We start from the raw sequence: 18,096 nt of genomic DNA on the forward strand, positions 1-18,096 counted from the left end.
TGCAAGTTGCCCCATTGCTGGGTGGTGATGCCTGGGTTGTTGTTAGTGTGAATCCAGAACTATTGGTTTGTTCGCCAGACTACAGCAGTGACAGGAAAGAGTGGTAAAATAATAATAATCCCCAGCCCCGCTACAGAGATACAGGGAGGGAGGGAGGGAGGCAGGAACCAAACAACCAGCTGTCTGCTCTATGGTCCGGCTTAACTGTGGGCAAGGCAACAACCCACAAATTAAACAAACCATGGGTTGCGGTTATGCGTGAACAAGGTCCTTGTCTCACACTCTTGGCCCAGGAAGTTTCTGCTTATGGTTCTTCTACGCTGGAGTGCCAAGTCCCCTTCCACGTTTGCGATGGGACTGGGTAAGGAGCAGGGAGTTGTGGTGGATCAAGACAGAGGACCCAAATCCTGAAGAAAACATTGTGTCTTTGCGAAGAATGTGCAAACCTAGTCCATTTCTGTTGATAAAGCAGGCAACTCGATCCGAGGAATTTGGATTCCTAACTGCCGAATCTTGAGCGGCCAAATCCTTGAGCCACCAACTTTCTAGTGTAGATGCAAGAAATGATGCCCGGCTCAGCCAAATATGAAACTGCTACGCTTTAATTAAGGCATCAAAGCAAATTCAAATGGAGCATTTGCCTCGGGCCAGGGAGCAGGGAAACTACTGCCCCTTCAGATATTGCTGATATACCCATCATTCCCAGCTGACCATGGCCAACGGTCAGGAACGATGGTCAGAATCTGTACTTTGGCAAAATCTGTAAGGGCAGAGGCTCCTTGCCTATGCTATGAGCGAAGCACAGCAAAGTGAGCACACCCTGCTTATCTGAATAGGGTGACCGTATGCAACGGAGGACAGGGCTCCTGTATCTTTAACAGTTGCGTAGAGAAGGGAATTTCAGCAGGTCTCATTTGTATGCATGCAGCACCTGGTGAAATTCCCTCTTCATCACCACAGTTAAAGCTGCAGGAGCTACACTAGAGTGACCACACACAAAAGAGGGCAGAGGTCCTGCAGCTTTAACTGTTGTGATGAAGAGGGAATTTCAGCAGGTGTCATTTGTATGCAGGTCATCACAACAGTTAAAGCTGCAGGAGCTATGCTAGTGACCAGATACAAAAGAGAGCAGGGCTCCTGCAGCTTTAACTGTTGTGATGAAGAGGGAATTCCACCAGGTGCATACATGCATATGAAGGACACCTTCTGAAATTCCCTTTTCAATACAACTGTTAAAGGTACTGGAGCCCTGTCCTCCTTTCCATATGGTCACCCTACATCTGAAATAGCAACCTTGATTCTCATGGAACAGAGCCCCCATGTAATACTGTGACCATATAAATCCTTGAAATGCGAAGTCTAGTCCCTTTAGTGTGAGCAGATGTTTTGGACAAATGTTCGTATCTTCCCATGTAATATCAAATGCGACTATGTAATAACAAAGTGTGGCTTATAACCATACAAATACTTGGGAGAATGAAATCTCGTCCCTTCCTTCACTCTTAGTAGGAGACGCTCTAGACAAATGTCCATAGATCCCTCTGTAATATCAAAAGATTCATAGTCCCCTGTGTAATAACAGATGCAACTGAGTTCCTTATGCAATAACAAACGATGGTTCACTGTAATCCTACAAATATTAAGAGAACGAAATCCGGTCCCTTCAATGCTAGCAGGAGATGCTCTGGACAAATGTTCAGTATGCTGATATGATCCAAAGGCCCCCAAATGGGGGGCAGAGGGAAGAGGTGGGGAACTTGTCAGAGATGCCTGTAATCCGCCATTGGCAAATCTGTCTCTGTATATTTGGGGTGGGGGGGTTGGCAGCTCCACTCCCCCCCCCCCGAGTCCAAGATGCCACTGCAGCTTCCAGCCCTCCAGCGTCCCCCCACAGCAGGTCAGAAGGCCAGTTTCTTCATGAGCAGGTAGACTCTGGAATCCACTTCAAAGCCGTGCAGGTTGTTGGCGTCTCCCTGGAGTCTCATGAGCAGGCCGCCGTAGGACACGTAGGCGGAGCTGGAGGGAGGGCAAAAAAGGGTGAGGAGCAGGACTTCCTTTTATCTGTCCTGAATCTCCCACCAATCAGCTTCGTGGGATGACCCTGTTGGGTTCTAGTATTATGGGAGAGGGAGAAAAATGACTCTCTATCCACATTCTCCACAACAGGTATCATTTTGTGCACCTCTATCAGGTCTCCCTTGGTCTGATCCAGGATGGCTCTTGTGAAGTTCTTAGGACGCTACCTGCACAGGTAGGAGAGGCAGCCAAATTTTGCCTCTAACCACATGGAAAAGCTCAGTATTGCCACTCCTCCAATTCTCTGAAATTCCTTGGGGCCTGAGAAGGTGTGTGTGTGTGTGGGAAAATCAGGACAAACCACGTGGCCGTAGGCCAAGGACTAACATAGCCCCATAGGGTGGCGACTACATGGCTTGTGTCTCTCCAAATCTACTCACTGCCACTGCGGGAATAAGTCAGGGAACAAAAGTGCAGAAAAGGGCAACCGAAGTTATCAAGGGGCTTTAGCATCTCCCATGTGAGGGAAGGCTACAACAGCTGGGATTGCTTAGCATGTTAAAAAGGAGGCTAAGGGGAGACATGATAAGAGGTGCACAAAATTATGTTTGTTGTAGAGAAGGTGGACAGGGAGACATTTTTCTCCCTCTCCCATAATACTAGAACCCTGTGGGGTCCTCCCATGGAGCTGATTGGTGGGAGATTCAGAACAGATAAAAGGAAGGACTTCTTCACACAGCGCAGAGTTAAACTCTGGAATTCACTACAAGATAGATAGCTAGATAAATAAATAAATAAATAATTTCTCCGTGATGGCCACCAATTGAGATGGCTTTCTGAGAGGGTTGGATAAATCCCTGGAGGAGAAGGCTCTCAATGGCTACTAGCCCTGATGGTTGTGTGCTCTCTCCAGTATTCGAGGCAATAAGCCTGTGTGCACCAGTTGCTGGGGAACATGGGTGGGAGGGTGCTGTTGCACCATGTCCTGCTTGTTGGTCCCTGGCCGATGGCTGGTTGGCCACTGTGTGAGCGGAGTGCCAGACTAGATGGACCCTTGGTCTGATCCAGCAGGGCACTTCTGATGTTCTTAACATGGGCAGGAGGGTGCCATTGCACCGTGTCCTGCTTGTGGGTCCCTGGTCGACAGAGTGATGGACTAGATCGACCCTTGGTCTGATCCAGCAGGGCTCTTCTGATGTTCTTAACTAGTCTGAGAAGGCTGTTAATTAGAACATCGCCTCTCATTTTAGCATTTAGGGCAGGGGTGCTCAACTTGCGGCCCTCCAGGTGTCTTGGTTTACTTTTACCACCATCCTTCACCATTGGCTACGAGAGTTGTAGGGTAAAAACGTCTGGAGGGACGCAAGTCGCCCACCCCTGATTTAGGGAAAGGCTTTCTGTCTCCTCCCTATTCACTTTTCCCCAAATCCGCTCACCTTATAACTTTCAGTAAGAGCCTCCCCAGGTGCTGAGCAGCGCAGCGTTCAGAAAGGCTGGGGGGGCGCACCTGGAGGGAAGTACCTCCTCGTGTTTGACCAGCTCTCTTGGAGCAATGCCGATTTGCCCGAAGAAGGAAGCCCAGAAGGAATGGGATACTTACAGGCGCGTGGCGGCCTCTGTGGACGTCTCATCCCCTTCAATCCTGTACACCTTGCCATACATCACATACTCAAACTGGTCAGCCCTGTAGGCAAGAAGAAGAGAGAGAGTGGCAAGTTTTGGGGGTTTTTTTTGCAAGCACACTGCATACCTGCAATAAACACCCAAATGAAGAGGTCCAAGTTTGCTTCCCATGCGCAGTTTAGCGTCAACACAACATTTAAATATTCCATGCGCAGAATAAAGGGCCTGCAGATTTCCAAACATTCTTGCGCCTTGCAGCAGTAAACTTTGCTGGGCTTCCTCAAGATGTCCTACAGCTCTTCCTTTCACAGCCACTTAGGAATGATGGGAGTTGCAGTTCGACAGATCTGGAGGGCACCAGGTTGCGGAAGGCTTGTGAACTGCTTCGAGTGCTGATTTAGGATCGGACAGACCCCAGGTTCAAATCCTTCTTCAGCCAGGAAGCTCGCCGTGGTGACGAGGGCCTAGTCACAAACTCTCAACCCGACCCACAACGCAGGGGTGCGGCGAGGATTAAAGTGGGCATGGGAAGAACTGTGTACACTGCTTTTATTTCCTTAGAGCAGCCTTCCTCAACCTGGGGCGCTCCAGATGTGTTGGACTGCATCTCCCAGAATGCCCCAGCCAGCTGGCTGGGGCATTCTGGGAGTTGGAGTCCAACACATCTGGAGCGCCCCAGGTTGAGGAAGGCTGCCTTAGAGGAAAGCTGGCATGTAAAGATAATTAGGAAAATAAAATAAAATACACTGTAGGAAGCCCCACGGCAAGGCAGCCCTTCTAGCTCCTGCTTGGCGGCCCAGGAGGACTTAAGTGAGGCAGGGAGCGATCCCAAGGGAACGGGATCTGCGTGGCTCGGGGAATTCTACAGGGACCGTGTACGTGGGGAGTCAACGGCTATGGATTAAGCATTACAGATGCCGAAGCAGTTATGTGTACACTTCAAACAGGGGTGGATGGTGGGCGCAGTGCTTGCTCCAGGTTTTTGAAGGCCCTTGGGAAAGACACCCTCAATGGGTCACCTTCCCTCAGTACCGTCTCACCACCATTGTTACCAGCTGTGATGGTTCCTTGTCCTCTTTCTCTATCTCTTGCTTGACTTGACGGGTAGTCAGTGAGCAAGTCACAGCTACTGTTACTGATTCTCACTACCATTGTTGTCTGGGTCAGAGCATGGGCCAGGTGGAGGGGCAGGCTGCAGGGGTGAAACGGAGGAGCAACTCCAGTGGGGCTGTTGTCAGTGGGCTCCTGGCAGGAGCCCAACTGTGCCTACCCTCGATGCCAGCCCTGGGTGGGCATGCCGGCTGCACATGCACTACAAAACGCTAGTTCTTGATCTCTTCTTGCAGAAGGTGGAACACAAGAGCACTCAGCTGCAGCAGAACTAGCTTTCCATTACCTGGATGGTCTATCGTCCGTCGGGTTATATTCCCCATCATCCAAGGTCCCGTCTTCGTACAAGGTGCTGGCAATCACTAGGCGGAATTTGTCACCTGGGATGCGAGAGAGAGAGAGAGAGAACGGATACTAAGAAGGCTAAGACCGGCCGACTTCCTGACCGGCGTGCAAGGCCGGAGCTTTCGATGGGAGGATGTGCACAGCTAGAAAGCCAAGACCAAGAACAGACTTAGAAGGAGAACAAATGCAAAACACCGTAAGGAGGAAAGCACTGCACGCACACGCCGAGGACGGCAACAGGCCTTGGAGAAACAGTGCCAGGGGGCAGCGAGGGGCAAAGAAGAGACAAAGCAAAAGTGGAATTTGATGTTGCAGTTCAACTGGCTGAACATATCCTGAGCTAGATTTGCATATAGTTAGGGGAGCGGGTATATTGGGAGGTTTACAGTGCAATGACATTTAGGCCCCACTATGGCAAACATCTGAGTGGTAGTCACCCACTGCCTCTCTGCATGAGTCTCGGCTCTGAGCATTTTGCCTTTCAATGGCCTCTGAATTATACATTCAGAAAATTAAGATGTCTTCGCCAACAGGTGCCTGCACGGGTTTAAAGAGGTTGAACATTTTAGCCGGTGGCCTCAAACTGTAATTTTTAATCAAGCACAATCGGGTCGCATTAAGTCCATCAAAGTTTTTAAAGTGACAAAAGCAAGCCAGAAAAATTCATTTTTAAAACAGGAAGCTAGTGCGCAGATTGACTTCAGCGGTGAATTCATGCTAGTCAGTCACAGTAAAAACAAGAAGCCACTCTTTGGCAGCTCAGAGGCTAAAAAGAGTCTTTGCAGTGTAAACTTTTATGGGCCACGGCTCACTTTGACAAATTTATTAAGGGGTTATTTAAGTGGTTTGGTTTATATTTACTCAGGCCATCCCATTCATTTGTCATGTGCAAACGCAGGCAGATGTTATGGTGACAATTTACAGAAAAGGCAGAGAAGACACTATCAAAAACTGCACTTCTCTTTTTAAAAAAGAGGTAAAAACAACTGTTGACTTATTCATCACTATCACGAACAACTGGTGATTAGAAAATTAGCATTTCTTCAGACACTCTGATGTTTGTGCAAATGAATGTCTTTGCCACAAAGAAAAGCAGGATCTATATTATTTATTTATTACATTTTTATAACGCCCAATAGCAGAAGCTCTCTGGATGTCATTGATCAGGCAGGTTAAGGCTGAAGAAAAATCTGCAGGGAGTTTTAAAAACAGAAGTGAACTTTGATGCAATATGTGCTTAGTAGGGGAAAAAACCTTGCCAGGTCTGCTCCTTGATCCCCACTTACCAAGATCAACAGGGTAGATCTGTACGTTCACATCGAGGATCAAGTCCATTTTGAAGGACTCGCTCTCACAATGCAGCCGGGAAACTGAAGAAGACAGATATGAGTATCAGTTATTTGAGGCTGATGGCAAAGAAGGCAGACCCCTTTCCTGATGGAATGCTAAGCCCACCCAGACCCAGGTCTGTGGAACCAGAGAAAAGGAAGAGTCTTTAAAGAGGGAATATCAATCGGATCCCTGACTCAGACATCAGCAAAAGGAACCTGAAACTCTAATTTATTTATTTTAAAAACACCCAAACTCTGAAGAGATTAAGAAACAGAGCATAGAGTCTTTTGGGCTTGTGATAGATTCCATAGATGAGGAACGAATTACAGGGTCTTATACATGCCAAGTATTTGTTATAGATCCTGACAATGGTTACTTAGCATCTTTGGTACAGACCTTGTGCATCAGTCTCCACAATCACAGTTCAAAAATGTGGGGAACGGTTGGGGTTCAGGGCTATGCCCGTATAGATTCTCATATTTTGTAATTACAAAATTTAAAAGCTGACCCATGACTGCACAGCAATTCCAATAAATCCCTTGCTGTCCTAATAGCTTGGTTGACTGATACTGCAAGTGGCAGGAGTGTCCATACTCTGCCATGTTGGAAGGTTGCAGCTGTCAGAATGGTGAGGATATAATACCTGTGAGGGGAAAGTTACCAGGAATGGGAGTGTATTCTCATCAAGGAGAACATAAGAGCCCTGCTAAATCAGACCAAGAGTCCATTTAGTCTAGTACTCTGTTCACACAGTGGCCAACCAGTCATCGACCAGCGATGAACAAGGCAGGACATGGTGCAACAGCACCCTCCCACCCATGTTCCCCAGCAACTGGTGCACACAGGCTTACTGCTTCTGATCCTGGAGGGAGCACATAGCTATCAGGACTAGTAGCCATTGATAGCCTTCTTCTCCAGGAATTTATCCAACCCCCTTTTAAAGCCATCCAAATTGGTGGCCATCACCGCATCTTGTGGTATCTAAAACCACCTTCCTCAACCTGGAGCGCTCCAGATGTGTTGGACTGCACCTCCCAGAATGCCCCATTAGAGTTCTCTTTAGAGTTCTGATTGAAAACTGGAGTGGATTTAACACCTACTGACATCAGAGCCACCAGCCTCCACTGGATGTAGTGTCGTTTAAACAGACAGTGGGTTGTTTTACCTACTACGGCTGAAGAGCAATACTTAGGGTGACCATATGAAAAGGACAGGGCTCTTGTATCTTTAACAGTTACATAGAAAAAGGAATTTCAGCAGGTGTCATTTGTATATATGGGGAACCTGGTGAAATTTTCTCTTCATCACAACAGTTGAAGCTGCAGGTGCCCTGCCCTCTTTTAAATCTGGTCACTCTAGTATAGCTCCTGCAGCTTTAACTGTGGTGATGAAGAGGGAATTTCACCAGGTTCCCCATATATACAAATGACACCTGCTGAAATCCCCTTTTCTATGCAACTGTTAAAGATACAGGAGCCCTGTCCTCCTTTTCATATGGTCACCCTACATTTAAGGCCACTTGTCCTGCCATGGTCACCCGCTCTAGGGCAAATCCCTTGGACTACAATTCCCACCATCCCCTAGCTCAGCCTTCCTCAACCTGGGGCGCTCCAGATGTGTTGGACTGCACCTCCCAGAATGCCCCAGCCAGCAGAGCTGGCTGGGGCATTCTGGGAGTTGTAGTCCAACAATCTGGAGCTGGCTGGGGCATTCTGGGAGGTGCAGTCCAACACATCTGGAGCGCTCCACATTGAGGAAGGCTGATCTAAAAGACATGACACAAAAGGAAAGGGGGTGGGGAGGGAGGAGGATGCCCATAAAGCAACGTGTGGGGGAGGCTTTTGCAGTAGTTTTGGCGGGTGGGGGGAGAAGAGAAGGAGAAGGAGAAAAGGCGCAGCAGCCGCGTCCGCCTTCCTCACCCCGGTCGAATTTCTTGCCCTCGGGGTCGATGTCTTTCACGTCGAAAATATCCTCGAAGAGAATGCCGGCCATGGCGAGGCGGGAGCGGGCCGGGGGTGCAAGGCGAGGGTCGCCTCGGGGGCAGGAATGGCAGTCGGGGCGGGACGGCGGCGGCAGCAGCAGGAGGAGGAGGAGGAGCCGCCGCGCGGGAGCCCGGCCGCAGACCTGCCCGCTGCCCGCAGCCGGAGCTGCAAAGGACCACCTGCAAGCAGGCAACCCACGTGGCCCAGGTCGGCTTTCTCGCTTCGCTTCCGGCGCGGGCGCTCGTAGATGACGTTTGACGCCTGAAGCGGCGGCCGCCATATTAGCGTTGGGCAAAGGAAAGACAGCTAGCAGGTTGGCGGGAAGAAAGAAGGCGGCGGGAGAAGGAAGGACGTCCTATATAGGCGCATGCGCAGAGGTCTCCTTTGAAGCCCAGGCGAAAAAGGTATTTCCCTTCAGTTTTTAAGGCTGCAGTGAGAACTTCGGCTATAGCGCGACTGCTAAATAGACATCATCATCAATATCAATAACAACAACAACGGTGGAGAGGAGGAGCAGAATTTATGTGTGTGTATAAATGATATACAGTGTATTACACACTGTATAATAATACACACACAGTATATATGCAATAACACACACACACACACACAGTATATGTGTGTGTATTATACACTATATAATAGACACACACAGAGAGTATATACTAGGGTGACCCTATGGAAAGGAGGACCGGGCTCCTGCATCTGTAACATTTCCATAGAAAAGGGGATTTCAGCAGGTGTCATTTGTAGGCATGCAGCACCTGGTGAAATTCCCTCTTCATCACCACAGTTCAAGCTGCAGGAGCCCTGTCCTCTTTTGTATCTGGTCACTCTAGGGCAGGGCTCCTGCAGCTTGAACTGTGGTGATGAAGAGGGGATTTCACCAGGTTCCCCATATACAAATGACACCTGCTGAAATTCCCTTTTCAATAAAACTGTTAAAGATACAGGAGCCCTGTCCTTCTTTTCATACGGTCACCCTAGTATATATGCAATATAATATATACACACAGTATATTCTACTTTGCCTTAGGGTGCAGTCCTATGCAAGTTTAGACAAAAAAAAAGAGTCCTACAATGCCTAGCATACTCCAGTCATCATCATATTATTATTATTATTTATTTATATAGCACCATCAATGTACATGGTGCTGTACAGAGTAAAACAATAAATAACAAGACCCTGTCGCATAGGCTTACATTCTAATAAAATCATAATAAAACAATAAGGAGGGAAGTGTAGGAGTTTTATTTTCCTTCTAAGTGTGCATAGGGTTATGATGTAGGGGAAATTGTTATCCCTCTCTGGCACACATTCAGTATTGGCATACCATGCTGAGATGTGCTGGAACACAAGGATAACACTTTTAAGATAAAGCCTTGCTAAGAAACATCTTGGCACTTGCTGGTCATGCCTTGGAATGTGCTGACGCAAGAACCACAGAATACAATACAGTATTGAAGACACTATGCTATGATCATGTATTTCCTTAACCCTTATATGGTATATTCATGCTGAACACACACTAACCAGCACCTTCTGTGCACCTCCTGTGCACGAGGTAATCATGCATTTAACATGCTGTACTTAACAACCAATCATAGCTTGTATACAGGAAATGTAACCACTTAGTTCTTAATAAAAACCAGGACGGGGCCGCCTGTTTGGGATGCCTCATCTTCATGCAGTTGGACTCCTTGCCTGTTATTTACCACATTATGACCGTATTCAGGGCCGGTGCCAGACTATTTTGTGCCCTAGGCAAGGTGAGCTACTTTCACCCCACCCAACCCCCACAAAAAAATAACAACTTTGATTTTTAAGAACATGTTTCTTGGAAAAAAATAAGAAGCACAAAACTTGAAACTGATAAATTTATTTTAAAGTGCAAGAAATACATCGTGCCAATTATAGCAAACAAATTGGAAAGGAACGGCTATGGGTCTAAAATGCATTATTTAATAGGAATATCACCTCCAAATCATCCCCCCCTACTCGCACACATGCATCACTCACTCCAAACAAACACACGCATGAACACACGCATTCACTCAAAGACCCCATGCACCCCATTCACCTATACATTCTCTCTCTCTCTTCCGGGCACGTTCCAGAAGTCCGAAGGTGGAGCCGCCCCACTCCCACCCCAGCATCCCTGGCTTCACTTCAGCTGGGCAGGTGCGGGGCGCCATCTCACCCGCCCAGGCCCAACTGAATCCTCGGGCCAGCCCGGCTCACAGCCAACGCACATGAGTGCTGCGCTGTGCCCGGCACCCCTCTTAGCTTGGTGCTCTAGGCGGCCGCCTGAGTGGCCTCTATGGTAGCACCGGCCCTGACCGTATTTATTTAAGTTTAAATATAGTGTTTATTGTTGAAATATATTCTTTACACATCTGATCTGCACATTATTAATCACCTATTAAACAATAATTTACATTGCCTGACTGGGGAAGGATAGTTTTGTTGTTGTCGTTAATTCTTGCTGTCCTTCTTGATGTTTTTATTGTGTTCTTACATAGGGTGACCATATGAAAAGGAGGACAGGGCTCCTGTATCTTTAATAGTTGCATAGAAAAGGGAATTTCAGCAGGTGTCATTTGTATATATGGAGAATCTGGTGAAATTTTCTCTTCATCACAACAGTTAAAGCTGCAGGAGCTATACTAGAGTGACCAGATTTAAAAGAGGGCAGGGCACCTGCAGCTTTAACTGTTGTGATGAAGAGGGAATTTCACCAGGTTCTCCATATATAAAAATGACACCTGCTAAAATTCCCTTTTCTATGCAACTATTAAAGATACAGGAGCCCTGTCCTCCTTTTCATATGGTCACCCTATCTTACTGTTTTCAATTCTGTTTTTATAACTCTTGACATCTTATCACTTTTGTGTGTCTTATTGCTGTACGCTGCCCCGTTGGGAGGGCTTCTGCCCTGAAAGGTGGCCAAGAAATTTGATTGATTGATTGATTGCAATTTATATACTGCCCCATAGCCGAAGCTCTCTGGGTGGTTTACGAAAGTTAAATAAATAAAACAAATAAAAAGTAATACATGGAAGATTACTCGTCATAATAATGTTGAGATCAAACCAGAGTGCAGGGTTGCTTTATGAGTGATAACAATTTGTGCAGTGTGCTTCTGTATAAAACCTCCCATGGTAAGAGACAAAGCAGAGGAGGATCAACTGTTTGTTGTTGCACTGGGAGGGGAAAAGGTGATGTTATTGCTGGTTCTGGCTCTTCATTGTTTATGGATCGGCTTCCAGATATTCACTTGCATGTGAAACTGTCACTCCTCCATAGCCTTTTTGAACCCTGCCGTGAGAACATAAATCAAGGGTGCATTATTGGCATCATGACTGAGAGAAACTGTGCAAGGGTGGAGATTCCCTTTAGGCAGCCTCCCCTAACTGAGTGCTGTCCAGAGCTGTTGCGCTTGAACTCACAGCATCCCCCAGCCAGCCAAGGTGGTTCGAGGGTGTATTCCTGATGTAATGTACATTTCCACCTGACACACAGACACATCCAGACATGCACCCACACCTCCTCCAGGGCACCCCACCAGGAGCCCACCCAGGGACACCTGGAAAAGTCGAATGGGCCTAACAAGGCAGGGAAGGGGAGTAGCCAGATGCTGTTGTGGAACCCGAAACCACGGGTCCCTGTGGTTCGCTGAGTGGTGGTCACAAACTCTCAAGACACAATTTCTCTCTCCTTAGAAGATTTATTACAAGCAGCGCTGCAGGGTGACAGTCTGAGGAACTGCCCAACAATTTCAGGAAAGGTCAACATAACCAATGAGAAGCAAAGCACCTAGGCATATACAGAGTTCAAGTACTTCTCTGACTAGAATACTATAATGGGCATTACAGTAGTTAGACGAAATACATCTCCATATGTTTCCTAGTTGTGGTTAGCTTGCCTTAAAAAAATATGTGGTTTCAACATCATGTTTCAACGTGTGGTTTCAACATCAGCTGAATTGTGACAGCAAGTGCAACATTAAAAATAGGTTTTAATTAAGCAGGAAGATATGAACTTTATGTTGTATGGAGCTAGTGTGTTATAGATCCATTTTCCTATACCTGTGGGCATTAGGTAAAAGAACCAGCTTGATTTCCTCGACAATGCCCCCAGTAAAGAACTCCATTTACCGCTGTGCAAGTGAAACATAGACACTTTCCCAGCCCCCTAGCCTTGTCAGCCCCAAAGGACACCGATTGAGTTAATCCCATCAAATCCGCTCACTGTCGAGCTGCCCACGCTTCACTATGTAGGGGAAATGTTAAGTGCAGGCATGCAGGGCAAAGGACATCTGAGAGCAGGTATTTCACACTGATGGCGGGGTCCAAATGCCCCCCCCCCCAGCTCCAGCACCACCTAACTTCAAGTAAACATCGCTTAAGTGCAGTTTAACAGCATAGGTCAGTTTCAAATGAAACTGACCAATCAAACCCAGCCAAATCCTTAGGACTGCCCCCTAGCCACATCACCAATAGGAGAAGGGCTACAGGCGCAAAGCACACCTGGGAAAAGCACAAGGTGATGGCAGCCGAGTAATCTCAGCTGCAATTCTCCTTCTGACCACTGCATGGAAGTACTGTATATAAGCTATTGTCCTGCCTCAGCATGGTGTGACCCTGCCTTTGCTGCATGAGTGCCAAGAGGTCACCTTATTCTCGAGAATAAACATTTGGTGCCCGACGCCTTGCCTGTGATCTTTTGCAAGTGTCTCAATATTGGATTTTGGCACACTTGGATTTGGCAATAATTATTTTATTTATTTATTTATTTATTTAAGGATTTTTATGCCGCCATTCAGCCAAAAAAGGCTCTCACGGAGGCTTACAAAAGTATTTCTTGACAGTCCCTGCCCACAGGCTTACAATCTAAAAGACATGACACAAAAGGAAAGGGGACAGGGAGGGGGGAGGAGGAGGGGGAAAAGGAAAGCAAATTCAGGCACTACAATCTTAGTTGTAAAGTTCAGCAGTTACAGATGACAGCAGGAGGGAGGGGGCTCTCAGCTGGAGCTGGACCCAGGCACGGTGGAGAGGTGTCTGGCTGCTGCTTCCTCCCTCACTGGTGGCCTCTCCAGAGACAGTTGGTAGCAGGAGGGAGGGGGCTCTCAGCTGGAGCTGGATCCAGGCATGGTGGAGAGGTGCCTGGCTGCTGCTTCCTCCCTCACTGATGGCCTCTCCAGAGACAGTTGGTAGCAGGAGGGAGGGGGCTCTCAGCTGGAGCATGTGAGACAGGAAAAAGAGCTAGGATTGTGTCCTAGGTATGCCTGCACTAACTGCGTTCCACGAAGTTGATTGTGGCTCACCAGTCGGTTCACCAAGGACTGGCTACATTTCCTGGTTTTACTGTCTGCCTGTTATTGCAGGGATGTTGATAATCACCTGGTACACCCCAAATTTCTGGCTGGTGGACTGTGTTCATCTGGGATCACAAGTAAATTGTTCAGATCTTTCTCATGGGCTACATTTTTATTTATTTATTTATTTACAATATTTATATACCGCCCCATAGCTAAAATAGATTCTGGAATGGTGTACATAGGAATAAAACAGTAAAGAGAGAGAGAGAGAGTAAAAACAGTTCACTGTTTTTTAACTTTTGTAAACTGCCCAGAGAGCTTTGGCTGTGGGACAGTATATAAATGTAATAAATAAATAAATAAATAAGTAACATAAATAAAAAGATTAAAACAGCAAATTAAAATTGTTCATTTTATAACAAAGGACCACTAAAAACAGTGACTGGTCAGTTTAACTATTTATTTATTTATTTATTTAATTTATATCCCGCCTTTTTTCCTCCAAGGAATCCAAGGTGACGTACATAATTCTCCTCCTCTCCATGTTATCCTCACAACAACAACCCTGTGAGGTGGGTTGGACTGAGAGTATGTATTATTATTATTTATTTATTATTTTATTTATTGTATTTTTATACCGCCCAATAACTGAAGCTCTCTGGGCGGTTCACAAAAATTAAAACCATAATAAAACAACCAATAGTCTAAAAACACAAATCCAAAATACAGTATAAAAAGCACAACCAGGATCAAACCACGCAGCAGAAATTGATATTAAAAATAATAATAAAATAAAATAAATAAAAACATTCAGGAATTTTTTGAAGATTTATATAAGGAGAGAGATACCCAAACGAAGAAGATGGAAGAGTATGTGGGTAAATTTTTGAAGAAAGGATTAAAAAAAGAGCATAAGGAAATAATGGACAATAAGATACTGCAAAGTGAAATAGAGGAGGTTATTGACCGCCTTAAAGCAGGGAAATCACCAGGGGTAGATGGTCTAGGACCAGAGTTTTATAAAAAATTAACATTAATAGTGCCAAAGTTGTTGAAATTATATAATGCAATAATGGAAGGGGAGAAGATTCCAGAGTCATGGGAGCATTCTATAATAATTTTAATTCCGAAACCGGATAAGGACTTGACTCTCCCTGATTCATATAGACAAATTTCGTTAATAAATCAAGATGCTAAAAAAATTTCAACTATTTTGGCTAAAAGTTAAATAAATTTATAGCTAAATATGTAGGGGAAGACCAATGCGGTTTCATAGCAGGTAGACAGATGCACACATTAATAGGCAGAGTTCTGAATGTAATACAGGGGATAAAAAAGTCAAAGAATAAGGCGGGTATTTTAGCGTTAGATATTTTCAAGGCTTTTGATTGTATGAGTTGGCAAACTTTAAAGTTGGTGTTAAATAAAATGGGATTTGGTATTAAATTGAGAGCAATAATAGAGCAGTTATATTCCAAAAACACAGCCGTAGTGGTAGTAAATGATGGAATAACGGATAAGATACGACTAGCCAGAGGGACAAGACAAGGATGCCCACTCTCGCCAGTCCTGTTTGTATTGGTGATGGAATTGTTGGCAAACACAATAAGAGAAGATGTGGAGATAGAGAGGATAGGTAGCAGTAATAAAATAAAGTTGAATATGTTTGCAGATGACACATTGATGACTATTAGAGATCCTATAGGTAAAATGGAAAGAATTAAACAGCAGTTGAAAGAATTTGAAGAAGTTACGGGGTTAAGAATAAATTGGGCAAAATCGGAATTGATGTTGTTTAATTATATCAAAAAGGAAGAAAAGGAATGGGAAGGGAAGGCTTCAGTTCTGAAAAGTAAAGAGAAAATTAAATATTTGGGTGTTAAGGTTACTAAAAATTTAGAAGATTTGGAAAGTGAGAATTTAAATGGATTGAAAAAAGAGATAGTAGAAAAGTTAAAGAAGTATAAGAAACTGAATCTTTCTTGGTTTGGAAGAATAGCTTTAATAAAGATGAAAATTTTACCTAAGATTAATTTTTTTTTAGGATGCTACCAATAAGAATTTCAGATTTAGAGTTAAAAAGTTGGCAGAATCTTATAAATAATTACTGTAATGCTGAGAAGAAATCAAGGATTAATAAAAGTAAATGGTATTTAACCCAAAAGAAGGGTGGATTAGGTCTCCCAAACCTTGAGTATTATTATATAGCAAACAGGTTAAGACATATTGTCGAAGCAATTTTAGGGGTAGGGGACTTAGAATGGATGGAGGAAAATACATTAGGTAACGTTGAGTTAAAATTGCAGAATGTATTTTTTAAGGAAAAAGGGAAGGGTAAATGGCTTAATGATTTGGATAATCACTTTTTGAAGTTCCATTGGGAACTTTGGAATAAATATAAAAAGGAGATGCTTTCAAGTAATTCCTCCTTAACACCGTTGATAATGCTAAAGAATTTTCCTGAAAATTTAAAGAATAGACTAAGTAAAGTTTTAATAGAAAAAAATAAAATGAAGTTAAGAGAATGGTTAAGGGGGATGAATACAAGAGAGAGGTTGGAAGAAGTTTTAAAAGATTTGAAATTAACGTGGTTAAATTATGGGCAATTGGAACAATGGACTAAAAATTGGGTAAGAGAAAATGGAGAGTGTGGAGAGAGGACGAAATTTGAGGAATTAATCGAGAAAAAAGAGAGGGACAAGGGACAAAATACAGGGACAAAAGGGTTAATGAGTCAACTATATAATATATTAGCTGAGAAAGGAATGTTGGATAGTGTCGGGAAAGTGGTTTGGGAAACCGATTTGAAGATACAAATAGGACAGCAGAGATGGGAAGGACTATGGAGACAGAGAGTGTTGAGAAATATGTCAGTAAGAATAAAGGAGAATTACTATAAACTTGTATGGAGGTGGTACTTAACTCCGGTCAGATTAAATAAGATTAATAATCAGCTTTCAGCAGATTGTTGGAGGGGTTGTGGTGAAAAAGGAACGTATTTACATATGTGGTGGGATTGTAAACATGTGCAAAAGTTGTGGAAGATGGTGTTCTTTGAAATTGAGCAGATTGTGGGATTTAAAGTAGAGGTTACACCAAGGATTGCATTACTCTCACTGCAAGAAGAACTTAAATGTAATAAAGAAGCGAAAGAACTGATAACTAACCTGCTGACGGCTGCGAGGTTGATTGTAGCTAGGAACTGGAAGGTTCAAGGAGACTATTGTATTGAAGAATGGTATAAAGAAGTGTGGGACATTGCTATAAATGATAAATTGACATGTAATATTAAAATGAAAAGAGGTATAGTAAAAATGAATGATTTTGAGGGTATATGGAAAAAGTTCCTAGAGTTTGTGTTGTTTAAAGGAAGTGGGAAACCACCAACAGATGAAACTATGAGTTTTTGGAAACAGGAATGAGATCCCGTGGTGGTGGGAGCACTGTTATGTTTAGTATAAATATGTTTAATAGGTTAAATTTGAATATACAATATTAAGGCAATTTTATGTTTATGTATTAAGTGATTTTATTTGTTGTTTTTGTGTTTGTTGTATATTGTTTAATAATAATTTTTTTAAAAAAAAGAACAGTAAAATTTAAATTTAAGTTAAAATTAAGTGTTAAAATACTGAGAGAATAAAAAGGTCCAAAGGACTTTGTAACTGGCCCAAAGTCACCCAGTGGGTTTCCATGGCCGAGTGGGGACTAGAACCTGGATCTTCTGACTCCCAGTCCAACAACTTAGCTACTACACCACACTGGCTCTCAATGGAAGAAGGTGAGGAAGGCTTCCTGGAAAAGAGTTGTTTTCAGGAGGTGCAGGAAACAGCCTAGTGTTGGTGCCTGCCTGACCTCCAGGGGCAGGGAGTTCCAAAGAGAAGGGGTCACCACACTAAAGGCTCTTCTCCTGGTGAAATCCAATTGGGCCAAAGGTCCATATGGAACCACCAGGAACATATGCTCTAATGATCTCAGTGACTGGGCAGGTTGGTGAGGGAGAAGGTGCTCTCTCAGATATCCTGGTCCCAAGTTGTTTAGGGCTTTGTATACTAGTATGAAAACCTTAAATCTGGCCCAGTAGCCAATGAGTTCTGGCAACACTCTTACACATAAGCCAAGCAATTAGACTGCTGGGTTTGTTTGTTTATTTTTCAGGAAGGACTCCTGTCAAATTCAATAGGTGAAGCTTTCTTCTTCCCCCAAATCTACATACCAGGACAAGTTTCCCCATTGATTTTCATCACCTTGATGCTGCAGTTAAGGGCACAGGGCTCAGGTCAAAGATAACATCTTGCATTCCTCTATATCGGCCTTGCCCAAACTGTAGCCTTCCAGATGTGTTGGACTACAACTCTCAGCAT

The 18,096-nt window shown here is 44.5% G+C and overlaps 1 protein-coding gene across 1 annotated transcript; it reads right to left on the reverse strand.

Annotated features, from left to right (window-relative positions):
- Positions 1–211: 211 nt before the first annotated feature.
- POLR2H (RNA polymerase II, I and III subunit H) lies at positions 212–8,448 on the reverse strand. The gene is made up of 5 exons (XM_063131436.1): positions 8,346–8,448; positions 6,381–6,464; positions 5,036–5,129; positions 3,617–3,700; positions 212–2,016 (listed from the first exon to the last, which is right to left on the reverse strand). The coding sequence occupies exons 1-5, from the start codon at positions 8,416–8,418 to the stop codon at positions 1,899–1,901; spliced, it is 453 nt and encodes a 150-aa protein (XP_062987506.1). The 5' UTR covers positions 8,419–8,448; the 3' UTR covers positions 212–1,898.
- Positions 8,449–18,096: the final 9,648 nt, after the last annotated feature.

Source organism: Elgaria multicarinata, chromosome 8 (genome assembly GCF_023053635.1).
Source record: "Elgaria multicarinata webbii isolate HBS135686 ecotype San Diego chromosome 8, rElgMul1.1.pri, whole genome shotgun sequence".
Taxonomy (NCBI): domain Eukaryota; kingdom Metazoa; phylum Chordata; class Lepidosauria; order Squamata; family Anguidae; genus Elgaria; species Elgaria multicarinata.